Here is a 21,835-nt window from a genome sequence, read left to right as displayed (position 1 = left end):
AGCGCAGACTTGTAGCTGCGCAGAGTTGTTAGAAATTGATGCTAACCCAGTTTGAAGCTGCGGGACAGCCGCTCCCTCTTCCCCACAGATGTTTGTCCTGCGAGGGAGATGCCAATGGGACCTTTAGTTTTGTGATTAACTTCTGTCACTCGGATTCATTTCACTGGCCTAGCTGGAGGTGGGCTGGGCATGCTTTTTGTCACCCTCCTTCGTGGGGGACAACACGAAGTGCTGGGAGCTTTATAGTCACATAGGCCTGAATCTAAAACCCTCTACCACTCAGCCGTACGCCTTGAGTAAAGGTAGACTTTCTGGAGATCGGCTTTCTAATCTGTAAAAATCAGGCTGTAGATATTTGTCTCACAAGGCATTATGAAAGGTTCAATGAGATCCCATATGTAAAGCACATAGCAAAGTTCCTGAACATGGCGAGTACTCAATAAATACCAGCTCCTATTATCATCGTCATGATAGTCAATCCTCAAAAGCAGCCTATAAGTTATCTAGATCACAAATTATCTCCATTTAGAAGTTGAGAAAATGGAAATTCAGGAATGTTAAGCAATATCAGCTAACTAATAGATAAAACTTCAATCTCTGGTTTTAATTTACGGTCTGCAATCTAATTTCAGAGAACTCCAGAGGGTTTTAGCGCTCCCAGTGTACCTGCTGAAATCCTTTTCCAGCTGCCTTGTGCTAATTGAATGTTCTATTTATACTCCAGGCTACTGAAGAATATGGATGATTGTGTATGTGTGTGTGTGTGTGTGTGTGTGTTGCAGGGGTGTTGGGGGAAGTGGATAGTGGTGGAAATCCACGAGCAGCCTGAGCAACGATGCAGAACGGAGAATAAGCATGATCACTGATGCTAGAATCATAGAGGTTTTAGAGCTTAAAGCAGAGTACGTACCACAGATTGTTAGATTTGGGGCCAAATTTGACGGACCTACATATGTAAAACAAAACAAAGCAAGTAAGACAAACTCTATCAGAAGCTGGATGGCAATGCGTTTAGATAGGTTTTACATGTTTCAGATTGTCACTGTCCCACATTCTTCTTTCAGCTCACCTGGCCAAGTCACACATTCACCTGAAAGCTGCAAGACATACTTTTTAACCTCTGGCTTAAGGGGAACTTATAGAGTCTCATTTTAAAAATGAGACCTAAATAGATTAAGGGCCTGGCTTATAGAAACACAACAATATTATGTTAGTCGTGATTTCTGATCAGGTGTGGACAATTTTTCATCCATACTGCGGACAGATGAGACCAAATTATGTTACCCTTTTTTTTTTTTTTTTTTTTAGTTTATTTTTGGCTGTGTTGGTTCTTCGTTTCTGTGCGAGGGCTTTCTCTAGTTGCGGCAAGCGGGGGCCACTCTTCATCGCGATGCACGGGCCTCTCACTATCGCGGCCTCTCTTATTGCGGAGCACAGGCTCCAGACGCGCAGGCTCAGTAGTTTGTGGCTCACGGGCCCAGCCGCTCCGCGGTATGTGGGATCTTCCCAGACCAGGGCTCGAACCCGTGTCGCCTGCATTGGCAGGCAGATTCTCAACCACTGCGCCACCAGGGAAGCCCTATGTTAAGTTTTGATGTGTCCTTTTTTTCAAGTTAATTTTTTTTTTCTTATTTATTTATTTATTTTTGTTTGTGTTGGGCCTTTGTTGCCACGCGCGGGCTGTCTCTAGTTGCTGCTAGCGGGGCCTCCTCTTCGTTGCGATGCGCGGACTTCTCACTGCGGTGGCTTCTCTTGTTGCAGAGCACGGGCTCTAGGCTCGCGGGCTTCAGTAGTTGTGGCTCGTGGGCTTAGTTGCTCCAAGGCATGTGGGATCTTCCGCGACCAGGGATCGAACCCATGTGCCCTGCATTGGCAGGCGGATTCTTAACCACTGCGCCACCAGGGAAGTCCCGATACGTTCTTAAGTATTGCAAAAAGGCTATGTTTCTGTATGGTTATTTGGCAATGCAACAAAGGCTAAAGGCAAATACAGCATGAAGACAGCTGGGCGTATTCCTATTAAGATAAGTAATCTAAGACAGAGTAATCATGGTGGTGTGCCATGAATGAGTTACAGGTGTGTAGCGAAATTGACCCGCCCCTCGCCCCCCCCACCCCCCGCCCACCATAGCCCTAAGGAAAGCCAGGTGAGGCCTCATCCTAGAAGATTCCCTGAGCTGGTTATGACTGCAATGACAACCTTATTCGATTAAGTCAGGTGTTGTACAAATACAGAATTTCATCAATTGTTAGATGCATATTTTTTCGCATTTGACTCCTCAGAAATCATACTGCACATTGCATCAGATGGCTCCTTACAGTGGCAGGTAGGCAGGCAGCAGGTGTGACTCAGTTGTTTTTGCAGGTGTGTACATGAATTTGGTTAGAGCTGTTCAACACTTCTATTGAATCACGGGTATTGCTGGCTGTGTACATACTATGTTTAAATGCCACGTGAAATATCTTTAAAAAGATTATGCCGTCAAGGAGCAACTAAGCCCGTGCGCCACAACTACTGAGCCTGCGCTCTAGAGCCCGCGAGCCACAACTACTGAGCCCACGTGCCACAACTACTGAAGCCCGTGTGCCTAGAGCCCGTGGTCGGCAACAAGAGAAGCTACCGCAATGAGAAGCCTGCACATCGCAACGAAGAGTAGCCCCCGCTCGCCGCAACTAGAGAAAGTCCGCACACAACAACGAAGACCCAATGCAGCCAAAATAAATAAATAAATAAATAAATAAATAAATAAATAAATAAACAAACAGATAGATAAATAAATAAATGTTCCTTTAAAAAAAAAAAAAGATTATGCTGTGATTTGACATAAAAAAAGTTACCAGGAATGGAACCAGGCATGGAAAGAGAACAGTGGGTTGTAAACTTAGATCAGTAAGGCAAATATGGGTTATTGGAGGAACGACCAAAATTCCACGTGTTCTTACAAATCAGCCAAATTACAATTCCTAAAAAGGTGGATAGACTTGAGTAGATAAAACAAAAGTGTTGCTTATTTCAGTTCAAGGTTGGAGAAGTTGCCAGATCCCTCAGAATATAAGAAAGAAATTTATAAAAATGAGAGAGCAGTTTTTGAGTCTCAAATACTTTCGTTAAGACATCAAACATCAGTTTGTCAAAAACTTCCCAATGTGTTTGAATAGAAGCTGCTGAATTTGCAACAGTTGCTGAAAAAAATGAAACTATGAGTTTAGTCATGTAGGAAATAACATTTTTTGGAGGTACAACTGCATGTTTTTATTTGGTTATTAGAATTTGGGGCAGCTGTATCAATTATCTGACTACTCCTTTGAATTTGAGTATGAAAATTTTTGGTAGATATAGGAATTAGGCGTTGCTGTGTAAAAAAGCCCTGCCCCCCACAAATTCCCAATGTCATACTACAAACAAACATTTATTTAGCTTACATGTCTTGGGGGTTAGCAGTGAGTTGGCCAATGGAGGCTGGGCTCAGCTGAGGTGTTTCTGCTATGCTCCAAGTGTCCTTATTCTCTTCCTGGAACCAGCAGGCTGGCCCAAGCTCATTCTTCTCCAGGTGATGACTCAAGTACAAACAGCAAGCAGAAGCTTATTCAGGCCTGGATTCCGAACTGGCATACAATTATTTCTGCCCCATTTCATTGACCAAAACAAATCACGTGGCTGAACTCAATGTCAAGGACTGGGTAAATACACAGTTAATTCTCATTATGAAGCTACCACGAATGCTGAGTTAGTAAATACTGAACCATTGCTCCTAGTGGAAACAGGTTAGGTTCCTGTGAGCCTCTGGTCACATTTTAATCAACAAAACAACACATTTTTTATGTGTATTTTTGTTGAAAGTCCCCGCATTTAATCTATATTGTTGATTCATTAACACTGATCCCAGGACTAACAGCACCGTAACTCATGCCTGAAGGAACTTATCTAATACATGTATTTTCTCTATAAGGCACATCACAGTCTTCCTGTGTGTGGGAACACAAAACAGCACATGAGCACAATGCTTGGGGCCATCTTATACAGTGAAATCATCAACAAAAAGCACAAAAATGCCTAAAAAATGTGGCACTAAATAGACTGCAAACGGACACATTTCCAATACAAGACCTCGAACAAGAAGGCAGAGTACAGACTTGCTTGACCTTAGCTGGGAACTCAATTTTTTTTTGCCACTCTGAGCATGTCTGTGAATGACCTTGAAAGTGACATGGGTACTGATTTGGGAGTTACAAATAAATGTTAGCAAGTAGATAAATTCAAAACACAGAACCCATGAATAATGAGGATTGACACTACTTTTCCCCTAGTGGAAAAACTTCAATGTTATATGGCAAAGGGTATAGATAAAGGAAGAATTAAAACATAGGGACCTTATACATATGTATAACTGAATCACTTTGTTGCACACCAGAAACAACATTGTAAATCAACTCTACTTCAATCAAAAAATTAAAAAACAAAACAAAATGAAAAAAATGGGGGCCAATAATGCAGAATCTTGGGCCCCATCTTAAACTTATTGAATCAAAATCTGCATTTCAGATTCCCCAGGTAATTGTATGTACATTCAAGGTTAAGAAGTCCTGGACTCAATACCATGGTGGGTATATGCATGCCAGAGGCTGAGAGTTAAACCCTACAAACATCAGAGGCTACTACATTCATAAGGGTTTTTTTCTTTAAGTTATTTATTTATTTATTTATTTATTTATTTATTTATGTATTTATTTATTTATTTTGGCTGCATTGGGTCTTCATTGCTGTGCGTGCGCTTCCTCTAGTTGCGGTGAGTGGGCTTCTCATTGTGGTGGCTTCTCTTGTTGCGGAGCATGGGCTCTATGCGCGTGGGCTTCAGTAGTTGTGGCACGTGGGCTTAGTAGTTGTGGCTCACGGGCTCTAGAGCGCAGGCTCAGTAGTTGTGGCGCACGGGCTTAGTTGCTCTGCAGCATGTGGGATCTTCCTGCACCAGGGATTGAACCCGTGTCCCCTGCGTTGGCAGGCAGATTGTTAACCACTGTACCACCTGGGAAGCCCCTCATAAGGCTTTTATGGGTCCAAAGTTCTAGCCCATAATGGGACAACCTCTCTAAGGTGAAGGATAAGCTATTGTACCCTGCAATTCCTATTAACAGGGAAGAGGCAGAGCACTTGGTGGGTTTCTAGCTTTTGGATGCAGCATACATCACATTTGGGAATACAGGTGCCACACGTTTATTGGGTGATATGGATGGCTGCCAGTTTGAGTAGATCCCTGAGCAAGAGAGTCCTCTGCAGCAAGTCCATGCTGGAATGCAAGCTGCCTTCTGTTTGGCCCTATATCTCAGCTGATCCAATGGTGCTAGAGAGGTCCACGCTGTGTGGAGTCCTAGGGAAGCCCTAACAGGAGAGTCACGGTGCAGGAACTCAAGGTTCTGGACCAACGCCATTCCTCTGACAGTAAGTCATTTGAAAAACAACCCCTGGCAACCCCTGGCTAACAACCCCTTAGCTCTCCTGACTAACAGCCTGGCTGTGCAACTGAAGTGATTATGCAACTATGGCTGCCCATGATGAGCTGGACATTTCAGATCTACCACCTCACAGTTGGGTGGTATAGCAACAATCTCTCAGATAGATAAGGAGAATGGGCAGTCTTGGAAATTCCTTGGAAGTTGAATAGTGGCCAGAAGAACATGAGTGGGAGAGTTGGAAGTTCCCCAAGAAAGGCAAGCTCAGTGTAATTATCTTCTCCTCCCTCCCTAACTGCTCCTCTCCCTGCATTCCCTCTCTTGGGTGCAGCACTAACACGCACTCTACCCCAGGTCAGATCTCTGGAGTCATCATTGACAGTGCGGGCTCAGCAGTGGGATACCCCCTTCAAACAGTATCTCTTTAATCTATGCCTGCCCCTCCTGCCGCTCTGTCACCGCTACTGCCTTAATTAAGTCTCTCATCATTTCACTCTGGCAAATTTTCCACATTATTGAAAACGGGGTTTATGCATATCTGATTATTCCATTCACTCCTCAAATATTTATTGAGCATCTACTATATATCAGGCACTGGGTTAGGCTTTGGGGAAAACGATGTGAGGAATTCAAAAGTGACATTGCCGCAGGCCTTACGGAATTCACAGCCTGATGAAAAAGAGAGATGAAAATCCTCCTTAAAATCCTTCAGCGGTTCCCCGCTGTTTTCAGGATGAAGCCCAGGTGTCTTGACCGGTCAGTCCCTGCCTATCTCTCCAACACTGTCTCTAACCACTGCCCTTCAGTCTTGCAGGCTCTGCAGCCACAGTGCACACTTTCCCTTCTTCCGAGCACCCTCCTCTCTGACTGGCTACCATCGACTTTTTTAAGGGCTCAACTCCAGCTGTCCACCTCCTCCAGGAAGCCTTCTGGACACTCCCTTTCCCCGTTCGCTGCCCTTTTGTGTAGTTTCACCAACCTCATGCTACCACTATCACACATGTATCCCACTTCATTGTGATTCTTCGTTCTTTTGTCCACCTCTTCTACCCTACTGTAAGCTTGGCTTTGTGTACCCAACACTTAGTTACAGCGTCTGATTCATAATAGGTACTTGCCATTTTTTCTCAAATGGAACTGTGTAGGTATATAGAAATGTTCCCCACTCTGGAACAGCAGACAAGGCCAACATATCACTTCTGTACCCTGGCAAAGGAGCTTCTGACCACGACTCCGGCGTCCTCTGGGTGCGGGGCCTCCTGACTGGCGGCGCCCAGGTCCCTCCCTCGACGGACAGGACTCAGCGGCGCGCCCCCTAGCGTCTCCGGCTGACGCTACAGGAATGGGAGGGCGCCGGAGAGCACGCGGTCCCAGACCCGCGCTTGGCGCATGCGTGGCACGGGAGCGGTCCCATCGGCTCGGAAGAGTCCAAGCGCGAGGGGAGAGAGCTGAGATTCTTTTCCCTTCTGCAATAGGAAGCTGGCTCCTATTCTTTTCCTTCCGATTGTATCTTAACTTAAAGGGGAAACCTTGACTTGTGGTTCTGTAGGGAGCGATAAAGGAGCTAGGGTGTTGTTAGACTTTTCTTCGTCTCTCGGCACCCCTCCCTCGGGGTGCAGGGTTGGACGGGTCCAGGTCAGGAGCAAGGGGGCGGAAGCGGCGGCGGCTGTCAGAGCTGGAGAGGGGCCGGGCGGAGCGGACATGGAGAGTCAACGCTGGCTGCCGCTGGAGGCCAATCCCGAGGTGAGCGTGGCTCGGGTCTTGGCCTGAGGCCGCGGGCAGGGGCGGAGGGCACCGGGCTGCCGCCTCTAGTCCCGGACAGTTTGTCGCTAAATCGTGTTCTCTGTTTCGTTTTCAGGTCACCAACCAGGTGAGTGAGGTGTCTTGTCGCTTGGGACCCGGGAGCCCTCCCTGGCCGCCTACACCCCTGCACTCCCCAGGAGTCTGGGATTTAACTCCGTGAGGATCCCTCTTGCTCAGCTTCAGACGGGCGTGCTCTGTTTGCGGCCGCTTCCCTTCCACCTGGGTCCTGGAGATGCTCCCAGCTGTCTCTGGTCCCATTCCCCGTCAACAGCGTTAACTGGGTTTTTTGGGTCAGAGGTTTTGAGGGACGTTCACCCTGTATTCCTGTTCCTCTTCTCTCTTCGTTTTGCCTCCTGCTAGTGCCGAATCCATAATTGTCCCACCCCTATACCTTCTAGGTGACTAATTTGCCTGCAGTACCTGACTCCAAGCTTTGTAAAGTCTCCCACCCAGTCCTTGTAATCTCATCCGCCACTTGCACCATGAAATCATCTTCCAGTCATCTTCTCTCGCCCGATCGAGTCACTTCTCTTCTCCACCACGCCCCCTTTCTCTTCCAGTTTCTTAAAAGTGGAATTTAGTTGCTTTTATACCATAGGAAAGCTCAATTCCCACGTCATCCTTTGCCAGCTACAACCCTTTAAGTTCGTTTGGGTGTTGGAGGTTCGGGATGGGGAAGGAAGAGGGAACATCTCGCAGCCACTCGATCAAAAGGACAATAAGTGCTACCAGGTATAAACTTTTTATTTGCTCAGGTGTATTTTGTCTTCTCCTGTTTTTCATTCTCAACAGCAAGTTTACTTTTTACTGCCCTCTTAGTTTATCATACTTCTTCCCCCTCGCCCCCCAATAATCTTCCTTCTCATCACCAAGGAATAATGATTCATCCTGTACTTCATTGGTTTTCAGTTTTGAAAGCTTGTAGAAAATTCCTTATATAAAGAAAGCAGATAGAAGTGCTTTATTTTAATGTTGTCAGCAAACTATTTTTTTATTCAGGTTTATTACATGCTTTTGAAATGATTATTACTGCCTCAATTCTTGTCTCTTTAGTAATCTACTAATTTAGTAATGAGCAAAGCTTGGAACACAACATATATCTTTCATGTTATTATTAAGGTGGCATTTCCTATCATATTAATTTTCTTTTGTTTTACCCTCTTTGACATTTGTTGTTCATTTTTTGCCTAAAACATTTTGACGGCTTTGTAAAGAAAAAAATTTTCCTTCTGAAGAAGTCAGTATTTACAACTTCTGATTTAGTGCCCTAAGAAAGAAGCATATTTCTCTCAGACCTAATTCCAGATTTTTTTATAACTTTAGTTAAAAATCAATTTACCATATATCTGGGCTCTGTCCTATTCTATTGATCTATGTGTTTGTTTTGATTACTGTGGTCTTGAAATTAAATAGTATGAATTCTCAAACTTCATTCCTTTTCAAAATTGTTTAGGCTATTTTAGTTTCTTTGCCTTTCGATATAAATTTTAGAATCAGCTTGTCAACTTACACAAAAAAATTTGGTATGATTTTGATGACTAGGCCTATAGATATATTTTGGGGAAAATTAATATCATAACAATATTGAGTCTTGCAATCCATGAAGATGGTACCTCTCATCATTTACCTGGGTCTTTGATTTCTTTCAACAGTGGTCTGTTGTTTTAGCATGTCGATCTTGCACATTTTTTTGTTTGTTTATACCTAAGTATTTAATGATTTTTGGTGCTATTGTAAATGATAGTGTTTTAAAATTTCATTTTCTAGTTGTCCATTGCTATGTATAGAAGTATAATTTATTTTTACGTGTTAACTTTGTACTGCTGCTGTGCTAAATTCACTTACTCTAGTGGCTTTTTTTGGTAGATGCTTTGGGATTTTCTATACAGACAGTCATATTCTCTGTGGTTAGACTGTTTTATTTTTCCCTTTTCAATCTGTATGCTTTTTATTAATTTTTCTTGTTTAACTAGTTAGGACCTTTAATACAAAATTGAGTAGGATGGAGAGAGAGGGGACCTCTTTGTCTTGTTCTGGAACTTAGAGGGAAAACATTTGATTTTTCATCATTAGCTATGTTAGGTGTAGGGTTTTGGTAGATGCTTTTATATCAGGTTAAGGAAGTTCCCTTCTTTTCCGAGTTTGCTGAGAGTTTTTATCATGGATCACTATTGAATTTTCTTAAATGACTTTCCTGTATCTCTTGAAATGATCATTTAAGGAAGAAATAATACCAATCCTACATAAACATAGAAGAGGGGGGCACTTCTCAACTCATTTTATGGCCGGCATTACCAGAGAAGCCGTGATAAGAAAAACTGCAGACTCCCCCTCATGAACATGGATGTAAAAATCCTCTACAAAATATTTGCAAAGAGAATGCAGCAGTATATAAAAAGGATAGTGTATCCTGACGAAGAGCCGTTTATTCTGTTATTGCAAAGCTGGTTCACTATTCTAAAGTCAATCAGTGTAATTAACTGTATCAACAGACTAAAAAACACAATCATTTTTAGATGATACCATTATTTTTAATAAGATATAAGCTTATATAATTGGAAACCTATATTCTAAACCTACGTTCTCATTGGAAACCTTTGTTCCTAAGTAATCTTGGTAGATGATAAAACACATTCACTTATTCACATCAATTAAATAATATTTGGGGGGTACCTTTTGGAATACCAGGTATCTGAGCAGGAGCTGGTTATACTTGGTGATGAAAACATTTATGGTTTTCTGCTTTTCAGTCCATTGGGAAGACAGACAATAAACAAGTAAGCAAACAAATAGCAATTATTATAAGTGCAGTGGAGAAAATCAATGGTACAGTGATGAAGACCATCAGGGAAAACATACTAGGTTGGATGGTGACAGGAGGCCATTCTGTGGTGACATAAACAGAGAAAAGATATTATTAGTATATGATTATACACTATTTTTGGCATGCTTTGGTGTGGTTAAGTTTGTTTTAAATTTATTTTTTATTTTTTTTAATTAAAAAAATTTTTTTTGTGTTAGTTTCTGCTTTATAACAAAGTGAGTCAGCTATACATATACATACATCCCCCCTCCCTCCCACCCTCCCTATCCCACCCCTTTAAATTTATTTTTTAAAGAAGTAATGTACATTTAGTGGGAGAATGGACAAGTATCTAAGAAGTAATCAGTTTTTACCAAAATTTTTGTAGTTGTTTCTTTATTCTCTTTATGTTAGTGGCAGAACTGAGAACTGAAAATGGCAATTTAATTAACTCACTCAGAATTTGGAAAATTTATAAATTAAGCCACAGATTAATCCCAACAACAATATCCATCCCCACCTTCTCTTCTTTCCTCAGTTGAATGGAATCATAGGCCTTTTACTTATCTTGATTTCACTCTGTTACCATTTGTTGGTTGCATGTGTCATTATACTCAGTATGAGCACACACCGTTTAATGCTCTAACAACGCCTAGTTTGTATAAGAATGATTAACACACGTCTACTATATGAAGATTGTTAGTAACTGTTAGACGCTAACTAGTAACCATACATATGTCTCAGTAGATGTGGTAAGTAGTGATTTCTTTTGTTGGTTCATATGCTGTCACTGCCTTCTCAGGATATTTTGTCTTGCTATAGGTAGGACTTACCTAGAATAAAATCAGTTAAATGATAGAAAAAATTATTTCAAAAATTGAAGCTCCGTTTTATTTACATATGCATTTAAGGGGGTAGGTAATAGCAGCTTGTAGCTGATGGAAAGTTACAGGTAATTAAGCATCAGGAATTATAACTTTTTTTTAAAAGAACATTTTGCGATGTGGGCAATCATAGAATTTCTTTTTATGACCACACTAGATTTTCATCTTGATTATGTTTTGTGATTTGAATATTGCACAGCCACATTATATAATTTTAAATATTGTGTTTTAGAACCACCCATTTCTGATGTGGAAATTCCCTAGAAATATTCCTAATTGTGGATTTTATTGAACAGGCAAAATATTTTCTGGCTGAAGGAAAAGAAATTTAACATAATTATTGTATTTAGTTGCTTAGTGTTGGAAAAAGATTTAGAAGTCATCTGCTAAATTATTGCCATGAACTTACAAACATTCGTTAGTGTTTCCCATCTTGGGAAAAACACCCTTGTTACCCTGCCCTCCTCTACTACCTCCTCTCTGTTTCCCTTCTTTGTAAATTTTCACAGAGAATTGTCCATAGATGCTCTTGCTACTTTCTTATCAGCGTTTTTTTTTTTTCCTGTATTCACTCCCATCTAGTTTGCTTCTATCCTCACCATTTCACAGTAACTACTTTTCTCAAGTTTACTAATCACGACTTTGCCAGATCCAGCGTTCACTTTTCTGTCACCATTTTCTTGATCTCTCAGCAGCGTTTGGTAGAGTAGCCCACTCCATCCCTCTTGAAACATTATCTTTTCTTGGCTGCTGTGATAATTCTGGTTTTCCTCCTGTTTCTCTGACTGCTTCTTAGATTTGCCTTTGCTGCATCATTTCCCTTCCAGTTACTAAGGTGTTCCTCAGAACTTTGTCCTACACTGCTAATCTTTTTATATTTTCTGTTGTATAGCATTAGTACTGTCAGTTGTCACCTATTTGATCCTGTGTTCCTCCAAGTCCTGACTTCTCTACAGAATTGGAAACTACTATATTCAGCTACCGCTTTTACAATATATCTCCATTTGGATGTCTTAAAGATATCTCAAATTTAACATGGCTGAAAAAGAAATCTGGCTTTACATCCTCTCATTTCTCCTGCAAATCCACTTCCCCAGTCTTTTAAGGGTACCACCATTTATACAGTGCCCAAGTCAATGTCATTAATTCTTCACAACTATGCTAGTTTGGAGAGGCCATTCTTGTACTGATTTAATTTCTTGGGTTTGAATCTCTGCTCTGAGACCATAGGCAGTTACCTAGCCTCTTTGTACCTCAGTTTCTTAGTTTCTCATAACCCCTCCTAATCCTGTAAAATTGTTGTAAGGATTAAATAAATTGCTACATGTAAATTATGTATAACAATGTATAGAACAAAGCATGCACTCTATGAAGTTAGCTGTTTTTAATATTTTTCTTTCCCTAACGTCTCAGATCCAATGATCTGCAACTCTAGTAGACTCTTCTTTCAGAATCTATCCCAAATCTGGCCATTCTGTTCATTTCTACCGCTACGTCCCAAGCCACCATCATCCTTAGCTTGGACAACTGCAGTAGCTTCCTAACTAGTTTTTCTGCTTCTCCCTTTACCTCCCTAAAATATATTCTCAATATATACCCAAGGAGATTTTATAAAAATGCAAATGCACGTCTTGTGTTTCCCTGCTTAAAACACTCAAAACACAAAACAGCCTTCCATTGCTTGTCCTTAGAATGCACTTCAGGCTGCTTACTATGGCCTGATGGGGAGGTACTGCCTGCCTCCCACTTTTGCTGGGCTGCAGTCTTTGAATGCCAGTCCTGTTCCTGCTTCAGTCTTTGTACTGACTCATCCTTTGCTTGAATCCTTCTGATCTGGGTTGTTTCATGGCTGGTTCTTGTCATTTGTGTCTTAACTTAAAGTCCTCTCCTCAGTGAGTCTGTCCTGATTATGCAGGTAATGTTCCTTCCTTTTCCCACCACCGGCCCTGAATCTACTCTGACATCATGTCTTGTTTTCTCTTCTTCATAATACTTAACCACCTTGTGAAATTACCTTGTTTATGTGTTCACTTGTTTATTGTGTGTATCCTACCACTAGAATGTAAGTTCTGTGAGAACAAGGACAAGTCTGAAGTACTAAGAATGGTGCCTGGCCCATAGGGGGCTCTCAACAAATAGTTATTGAATGGAAGAATGAATAAATTTTATATGGCTCCTTTCACGCTCCAGAAAATCTTTCTTAAAATTACCTTTAATGTGGTCATGAATCTTTTGCTTGAATATTTCAGTGAGCAGTATTCTATCTCATAAAGTGATTTAGTTTTTTATTATCATGAGACTAATGTATAATGAGAAGAATTATATTTCTTTATATTGAAACAAAATCTGCTTTCCTGTAACTTCCTCCAGTTGTCTGTCATCCTCCCATTGAAACCACATAGAGTAAATCTAATTGCTTCTTCATGATATTACTAGAAATACTGGGGGAAAAGGATGATAATAATTTAAGTTTTCTTCGAACGTGCCCAGATCCTCCAGCTGTGATGTCTTCCAAAACCTTATCATTCCTGGTGACCTTTCTTTTTTTTTTAAACTTTTTTTTTTTTACTCTTTGAAATGCATCCTCTTTATTTATTTATTTATTTATGGCTGTGTTGGGTCTTCGTTTCTGTGCGAGGGCTTTCTCTAGTTGCGGCAAGCGGGGGCCACTCTTCATCGCGGTGCACGGGCCTCTCACTATCGCGGCCTCTCTTGTTGCGGAGCACGGGCTCCAGACGCGCAGGCTCAGTAGTTGTGGCTCACGGGCCTAGTTGCTCCGCGGCATGTGGGATCTTCCCAGACCAGGGCTCGAACCCGTGTCCCCTGCATTGGCAGGCAGAGTCTCAATCACTGCGCCACCAGGGAAGCCCCCTGGTGACCTTTCTTTGAGCCTGATTTTGTTTGTTGTCATCGTTCATAAAATAGGCCTGCCAGAGCTGATATCATATTCCACTCTGAATAATCTGTGTTGAAATAGTGTGTTACTAAATTATCCTGAGTAATACAACTTTTAAAGCGGATCAGCATTGCATCACTTACGTTGACAATTGTGTAGTCCCTATTGAGCCTGCAGTAAAGGAAACTCCTTTTTTTCTTGGTCCCTACATAAAATGTTTTTAGTATTTCCCCATTCTGTACTTAAGTAATTTCATTTTTATTTGTTTACTAAATAGCTATTAAAATTCATTTGGCTGGTTTCCAGACTTTAAAAACCATTGTTTTCTCATTTAACTATTAGTTATTTTCCTAGTTCTGCATCTAGCAATTACTACTAGTATACTTTTACTAGTAGTGATATCAAGCAATTACTAGATAAGTATAATTTCTGTCATAACCCAAATCGTTAGTAAATTAGTAACAAGGCAGAATCTATTGCTGTCCTGAGCTGGCCATTAAAGACCGGAGCAAGTGACTTAACAAATTTGAAAGGAAGGTAGATTTAATTTTTCTGTTTTTTAAAATTTATGTAATCAGAGTTTTTGTTATTTGACTATCACCTAAAGAATGAGGAGGAATTCATTAAAAATGAGGGGAGAGGCTACCAGTTTTTCAGATAGAGAGAAGTCCAGTTTGTGTGCAAAAGCAAGGTAAGAGATGGTTATCGACCCTTTGAGAACTTGAAGAGTTCATTGTGGCTAAAATTAGAGAACAAAGTACAAAAAGATACTTTCAGCAGTGAGAGACAAGTAAATAAGCACCAGAACATCCAGAGCTTTGCATGTGGGTTCTGGCAGCATGACCTTGAAAAGTCACAGAACCTCCCAGGCTCAGTTTTCTCATTGGTGAAAGGATGTAATAATAAAACCTCCTTTGCAGTAAAGGTGAAGTGCATTAAAGTTCCTAGTATAGTTTCTGATACAAGATACTGTTTTAAAATATTTACAAGTAAATTAAAATATTCTGTATCTGGTGGAAATTTTCTCTTTGGACTATAGAATGAAAAGGATAAGTTAACCAAGGATCTTTTTTGGGCACATATTCTAATTTACTAATTGTTTTTCTTGATAGGCCAAACGTTAGTGGCATTATAAAAATTTAGTGAGCTAGTCAGTCAGAATTTTTGGTTATTTTATTACCCAATGTTTAAAAAAGCCTGAAGACAGATATTAAAGGTTATAAATCCCTTTATTATATTTGATGCAAACAGGATGCTTCTAATTGTGTAGAGATGGCTTTGCAAGTGCCTATACTATATAGAATACTTTGTGAGTTATCTGGAGAGATTTTTTTGGAATAGTTTTAAAACTGGCATTATGTTTTATCCCAGTTTTGTAAATTTAAAGAAAATACATGCGTATCAGTTCTGTAGACTTGTATCTTTGAAACTACATCTATTGTAAAAATAACACTTTTTAAAAACACTGGAAGATAAAAAGTTGAAAAAAAAAAAAAAAAGTTGAGTTCCACACCATCCAAGCTAACTACTATTAATATTTAATATTTTAGAGAATTTCTTTTTAATCTTTCTCTATTTGATTATGATCATCACAAATGCACATAGGTTCTTTTTTTCCTTTAATTATAAAAATAGAATACCTTCGTTATTTAAAAAAAAGTGAGAGGTAAAAGTTGGAGACTTTCTTCCTCACCTTTTCTCTGAAGCCCAGAGGTAGTTACTAGGCATAGCCTCTTTTATTCTTTCTATGCATATGATGACTTCCTGTGTGAGTCTGACCCATAACAATCTGGAGTCAGAGGTCGCATCGATGTACTTAATAGATATTAGTTAAATTGAACGTCTTTTTATCAATCTTATTGGATTGGCTATATGAGTAAAAAGTTGAGGAAAAGTATGATTCCAGTTAAATTTTAATCATTTTTATATATTTAATTTAATCTTCTATTTAATCATTGATGTGTCCTCAGTTTGATACTAATCACCCTCGCTACAACTGCTGCCTTTGGAGCTTGGTAATTTTTATACTGTTTAGCTTTGGCTGACATGGAATAAGTTTACAACTTCAAGGTAATTTGCCAATTTTCTCCAGACTGTTTTTTCACTAAAATGTTTAACTGTTACTTTCAGTTTGCAGCACAGATGTAAAAATTATTCTGTTACATATACCTCTTGTTTTATAACTTTATAGCAATATGGCTATTGGGGGTACATAATATTAACAAATAAATTTAAATTCTTTTATCAGGGTTTATGATACTTTTCCTTGACAGTATGCCTTTGAGAGCTGTCAGTCCTGTGCAGGTACTGTTTGGAGTATTTGGAGTTGATAAAATAAATGCCTGGTTTTAGATTAGAAGCCAAACGTATCTCTCCTACCTCTTTAACTTGGCACAAATAAAAAGTATATATAAAATATTCATGATAAACATAGCTTAACAGACATATGTAGACATACAGATGGCTAGATTATCTATTAAGATAGAGATACAATCTTTAACAAATTCAACAAATTTCTTGCAAGTTCAGCAAATAGAACTTGAGTGTCTATGGTTTGGCCAGTACAGTGCTAGGCAGTGGGAATAAAAAGATGAGTAAGACACAGTTCCTTCCTTTGGCTTTGCAGTCAATTTTAGTCCTTTTCTAGTTTCTAGATAGAATTGAATATTGAGGAGGGCATAGACTAAGAATTTCAGAGAAAGTGGAGACGGGAGAGGGAAGTAGTTTGGAATACTTCATTGAACTTTATTAAAGTCTGGAATCATTAATAGGAATCAGATGAAGAATAGGTATTAACTAGAGAAGTCCATTGATTTCTGTGGCCCCAGACTGTTGCAGAGCATGTGACTTGATGAACCTATGGATTTTGAGCACATTCTGCCAAGAGAAGTTTTTTAATTCAGAGTATTTCTTATTAAATGTATCTAAGACCTTATTTTTGACCAACCATACTATCAGTAAGTAGCGTTTTTTCTACAGGCAGAGAATTGGAGGGATGTGGAGAGTGGTCCTTTAATCAGGAAGGTCTTGTCTTGTAGAACCTGACTGTGAGATGAATAACACTGTTTATGTAATAGGGCATGGCTTCCATTGGTTTTGCAAGATGTCATTTGATGATCTGAGTGTGTGTGATCATTCTTCAGGGAGAAATACCCAAGGCACCTTTTTATTTTTAAATCTCAGATAATGTTAGACCAGTAGATACTATAATGTATTCTCGAAGTAAGGTATAATGATGCATTTTTAGTATGTTTTTTGTTTCCTCTGCTCCTTTATTTCTCTCATGTAAAATTTATTTTGTGATGGTGAACTTTTTAAAACCATCAATTTCCTTCAATACAGGCATTTATCGAGTTATTGTGAAATTGATATCATTCTTATTATTATGTTCTTTTTTCCTTTTCTCTCTGCAATAGATTAGGGTCTGATATTTTATTTCCCTATGAATTCTTAAGAGGTTGAAAAAACCACTGCTCTTTTGTTACAGTTTTTTTTTTGCTAGATGTAGGAGAGACAGTGAAGCTGAGTAGGTTTCATTGTGTACTGAAAGTCAGGAAGCCAGCAGGTTACTTTATTTTTTATATAATTATTTTTAAAAAATATTTATTTATTATATATTTATTTATTTATTTATTTTGGCTGCACCTGGACTTAGTTGTGGCATGTGGACTCTTAGTTGTGGCATGTGAACTCTTAGTTGCGGCATGCGTGCGGGATCTAGTTCCCTGATCAGGGATTGAACCGGGCATCCTGCATTGGGAGCGTGGAGTCTTACCCCCTGGACCACCAGGGAAGTCCTAGGTTACTTTTTATAGCAAGCATTTCCTGGTGTTCACACAAGTTGCTTGGGCTTTTTTGGCCTTATACACTCTTTGCTCATTGATAAAACTTGTGATATCGACCTATCATCTACCTTTAAACCTCAGTCATCATTTTTGATAATTAGGATAAACTATGCTGATTTACTACTAAAATAATTCTTTATGTACTAGAACTTAGATGCATTTCCTTAAAAATCCAATGTTGGGAATGAGTTTAAGATATCAACCAGGCCACTTGTATATGTTCGGTGAAGTCCTGACTTATTATGTTCAATCCCAAAGTAATGGATTTTGAAAAAAGGAGTTTTGCTTAATATGTTGTAAATTTTAAATGTTTGTTAACTGATATAAATAAATTGCTATCTCTTCCTACCTTATTCATGGAAAACCTGCTTTACTTCATTCTTATTGAACATCAGTAATATTTGTACCTTCCGTTCCCTTTTATGTATCAGATATACAGTACATGCACATTATTTCCCTGTTAACACTAAACTGTTTTTTTTCCCCCTTTTACCAGTTTCTCAAACAATTAGGTCTACATCCTAACTGGCAGTTTGTTGATGTATATGGAATGGATCCTGAACTCCTCAGCATGGTACCAAGACCAGTGTGTGCAGTGTTGCTTCTCTTCCCTATTACAGAAAAGGTAATTGTTAAGTAAGATATAGTTTCCAGTAAATGCACAGTTCTCTTTCAGGGTTGAATTAAACCTATGCTGTTGAATTAAACCTATGCTGTTGAATTAAACCTATGAATTAAGAACAGATGACCCCCTTCTTGCATAAAATGAGGAAATCTAGACAGTGGGGACATCCTAAAAATCTAGTTTTATTGAAAAGATGTTTTTAGAATTTGATTTGTAGATTGACAGAGAAGCCCTGAGTCTTTTAAACTCTGGTAGTTTTCTTTTTTTTTTTTTTATAAAATATGGCTGGTTTGCCTCAACTGTTTTGATGTGACATTTAATCACAATTTGATGTGTATACTTTAGAAATGTTAAGTACTAGGATAATCTTAAATCTGTCTTAGAAGATATATGAATAAAGAATATTCAAAATTTTACTATATAAAATATGTAAATGTTTTCAATATATACATAAAGAAATCTTTGTTTTAAGGAGGTAGATGTAACTAATGACATGGGTTACATTATTTTCAGAATAAACTTGATTTGGGTGCGAATCGGTAAGCTTAAATACAATTTAATTGGCAGATTTAGGATATGTTGGGGATTATAAATAGCTATTCTTAGCTCTCTGTATCTAAATTCAAATTTCCATATTTCAGGCCTTCTAGAATGATATCTTATAGCTATATGTATTATGGAGCCATTTTAAAACAGTTTTGAGTCTGTATCTTTCTGATTTTTATTTTTAAACTTAGAAATAATAGGATGAACTCAGCATTGTAAAAAATGAAGTAAATGGGAAGATGTGAGGAATGAGTATTTATACTTACTTATATAAGTAGAAAATATAGTGGCATCTGCCACTTTTTGATATCTCTTACAATTTGGTCGGTCCCTATTTCAGCTCATAAGTGACATAATAAAAATCACTCAAAGGATATCTAGTGGATGGTTTAGGAGATATAAAGTGTTTCAATCTTTTGAGTTCTAATTTAGAAACTGATTATGTAGTTGTGAATGGCTTCAGCATACTAATAGCAAAAGAATTGTTATGGATACCTCATTATCTTTTAAATAAAGTCAGTTACAGTGTTTTAAATGTGCTTTATGCTATTAATTTATTTCTCTCTGATATTTTGTTGTCTTTAATTATGGCAGACCACAGTGAAAACACATAGTCACTTTCCTTTTTCCTATACTTGCTCTGAATCATGTTAGGATTTTTTTTCTAAACCTTAAATCTTGAGAAGATATCAAACTTTTTGATAACTTTATGATAACTTTTTGATAACTTCAAACTCTTTTGCTTTGTCACCAAGGAACATTGATATTAAGCAACAACAATAACAAACTAAACTCTAGGACTGTACAAAACATTTCAGCCCAAGACCTTACTATATTGAACTTTTCAGTTCTTATCAGTTGAACTTATATGAATGAATTAATGGTTCAGAATTTATTCTGAAAATATTTACAAATTTGATTTTGGATATATGTATATGTATAACTGGTTCACTTTGCTGTACAGCAGAAACTAACGCAACATTGTAAATCAACTATACTCCAATAAAAAAATAGTAAAAAATTAAAAAAGTAAAAATTTGATTTAGGAGCACATTCATAAAATTATTTTTTCAGGCACAGGTATGTTTGTTGTTAAAAGCAGTTCCTTAATTATGGGTTTTAAATAGACATCATTTGTTTCTTTTATTGCAGGGGTCAGCAGACTTTTTCTGTGAAGGGTCAGCTAGTAAATATTTTCAACTTTGCAGGCCTGATAGTCTCTGTTATAACTATTCAACTTTGCCTTTTAGTATGAAATCAGCTATAGACAATACAAAAATAAAACTTTACTTACGAAACCAGACAGTGGGCCAGGTTTGGCCTGTAGCCTGTGGGCTATAGTAGGGCTCCTTACTCTACTGGAATCTGAAAATTATAGGAAAACAATAAACAAAACAATAAAATCATCTTCCTACTCTCTTCCTTCTCTTCACTTTTTTTTTTTTAAATTTATTTAATTAAATAATTTATTTATTTTGGCCATACCGGCTCTTAGTTGTGGCATGCGGGATCTAGTTCCCTGACCAGGGATCGAACCTGGGCCCCCTGCATTGGGAGCACGGAGTCTTACCCATTGGACCACCAGGGAAGTCCCCATCCTCACTCATTTTTTAAAAAATTTATTTTATTCAGGTATAGTTGATTTACAATGTTGTGTTAATTTCTCTCCCCACCCATTTTTTTTTTTTTTTTATATTCTTCAAGTACCTTTATTATCTCAGTTCTTCCAAATGAGGAAGTCAACCCAGGTGGTACAAGGGTGGGCTGAGGATGGAGGAGGGTGGTTTGGGGAGGGAATAAGTTTTTGAATGGAGGACTCCCAAATGGCCCATAAACTGGCACATCGGGCACTGGCTTCTGAAACAACTGGAACCGTGGCAGCTTTCCCTGCTGCCTATCAGTTGTTTTTTTTTTTTTTTTTTTAACATCTTTATTGAAGTATAATTGCCTTACAATGGTGTGTTAGCTTCTGCTTTATAACAAAGTGAATCAGTTATACATATACAATATGTTCCCATTTCTCTTCCCTCTTGCATCTCCCTCCCTCCCACCCTCCCCATCCCATCCCTCTAGGTGGTCACAAAGCACCGAGCTGATCTCCCTGTGCTATGCGGCTGCTTCCCACTAGTTATCTATTTTACATTTGGTAGTGTATATATGTCCATGACACTCTCTCACCCTGTCACATCTCACCCCACCCCCTCCCCATATCCTCAAGTCCATTCTCTAGTAGGTCTGTGTCTTTATTCCCGTCTTGCCACTAGGTTCTTCATGGCCTCTTTTTTTTTTTTTTTTTTTTTTTCCCCTTAGATTCCGTATATATGTGTTAGCATACTGTATTTGTTTTTCTCTTTCTGACTTACTTCACTCTGTATGACAGACTCTAACTCCATCCACCTCATTACAAATACCTCCATTTCATTTCTTTTTATGGCTGAGTAATATTCCATTGTATATATGTGCCACATCTTCTTTATCCATTCATCTGTCGATGGACATTTAGATTGCTTCCATGTCCTGGCTATTGTAAATAGAGCTGCAATGAACATTTTGGTACATGACTCTTTTTGACCTATGGTTTTCTCAGGGTATATGCCCAGTAGTGGGATTGCTGGGTCGTATGGTAGTTCTATTTGTAGTTTTTTAAGGAACCTCCATACTGTTCTCCATAGTGGCTGTATCAATTTACATTCCCACCAACAGTGCAAGAGTGTTCCCTTTCCTCCACACCCTCTCCAGCATTTATTGTTTCTAGATTTTTTGATGATGGCCATTCTGACCGGTGTGAGATGATATCTCATTGTAGTTTTGATTTGCATTTCTCTAATGATTAATGATGTTGAGCATTCTTTCATGTGTCTGTAGGCCATCTGTATATCTTCTTTGGAGAAATGTCTATTTAGGTCTTCGGCCCATTTTTGGATTGGGTTATTCGTTTTTTTGTTATTGAGCTGCATGAGCTGCTTGTAAATCTTGGAGATTAAT

The 21,835-nt window shown here is 38.8% G+C and overlaps 1 protein-coding gene across 4 annotated transcripts in view; it reads left to right on the top strand.

The window, feature by feature from the left end:
* Positions 1-7,084: 7,084 nt before the first annotated feature.
* The window catches only part of UCHL3 (ubiquitin C-terminal hydrolase L3), a 50,647-nt gene continuing 35,896 nt past the window's right edge, over positions 7,085-21,835 (top strand). For 3 of the 4 annotated variants that reach the window (XM_082434895.1, XM_082434893.1, XM_082434894.1), the window contains exon 1: positions 18,176-18,304. In XM_082434895.1, the coding sequence (XP_082291021.1) occupies positions 18,230-18,304 (75 nt within the window). In that variant the 5' untranslated portion in view covers positions 18,176-18,229. Of the gene's footprint in view, positions 7,192-18,175; positions 18,305-21,835 lie in introns of those variants that run through there. The other variant, XM_082434892.1, reaches the window with a different exon arrangement.

The sequence above is a fragment of the Balaenoptera physalus genome (assembly GCF_965194825.1).
Source record: "Balaenoptera physalus genome assembly, chromosome: 18".
Taxonomy (NCBI): Eukaryota; Metazoa; Chordata; class Mammalia; order Artiodactyla; family Balaenopteridae; genus Balaenoptera; species Balaenoptera physalus.
The sequence above is the reverse complement of the archived record's forward strand: the minus strand, read 5'-3'. Positions and strand labels throughout refer to the sequence as shown.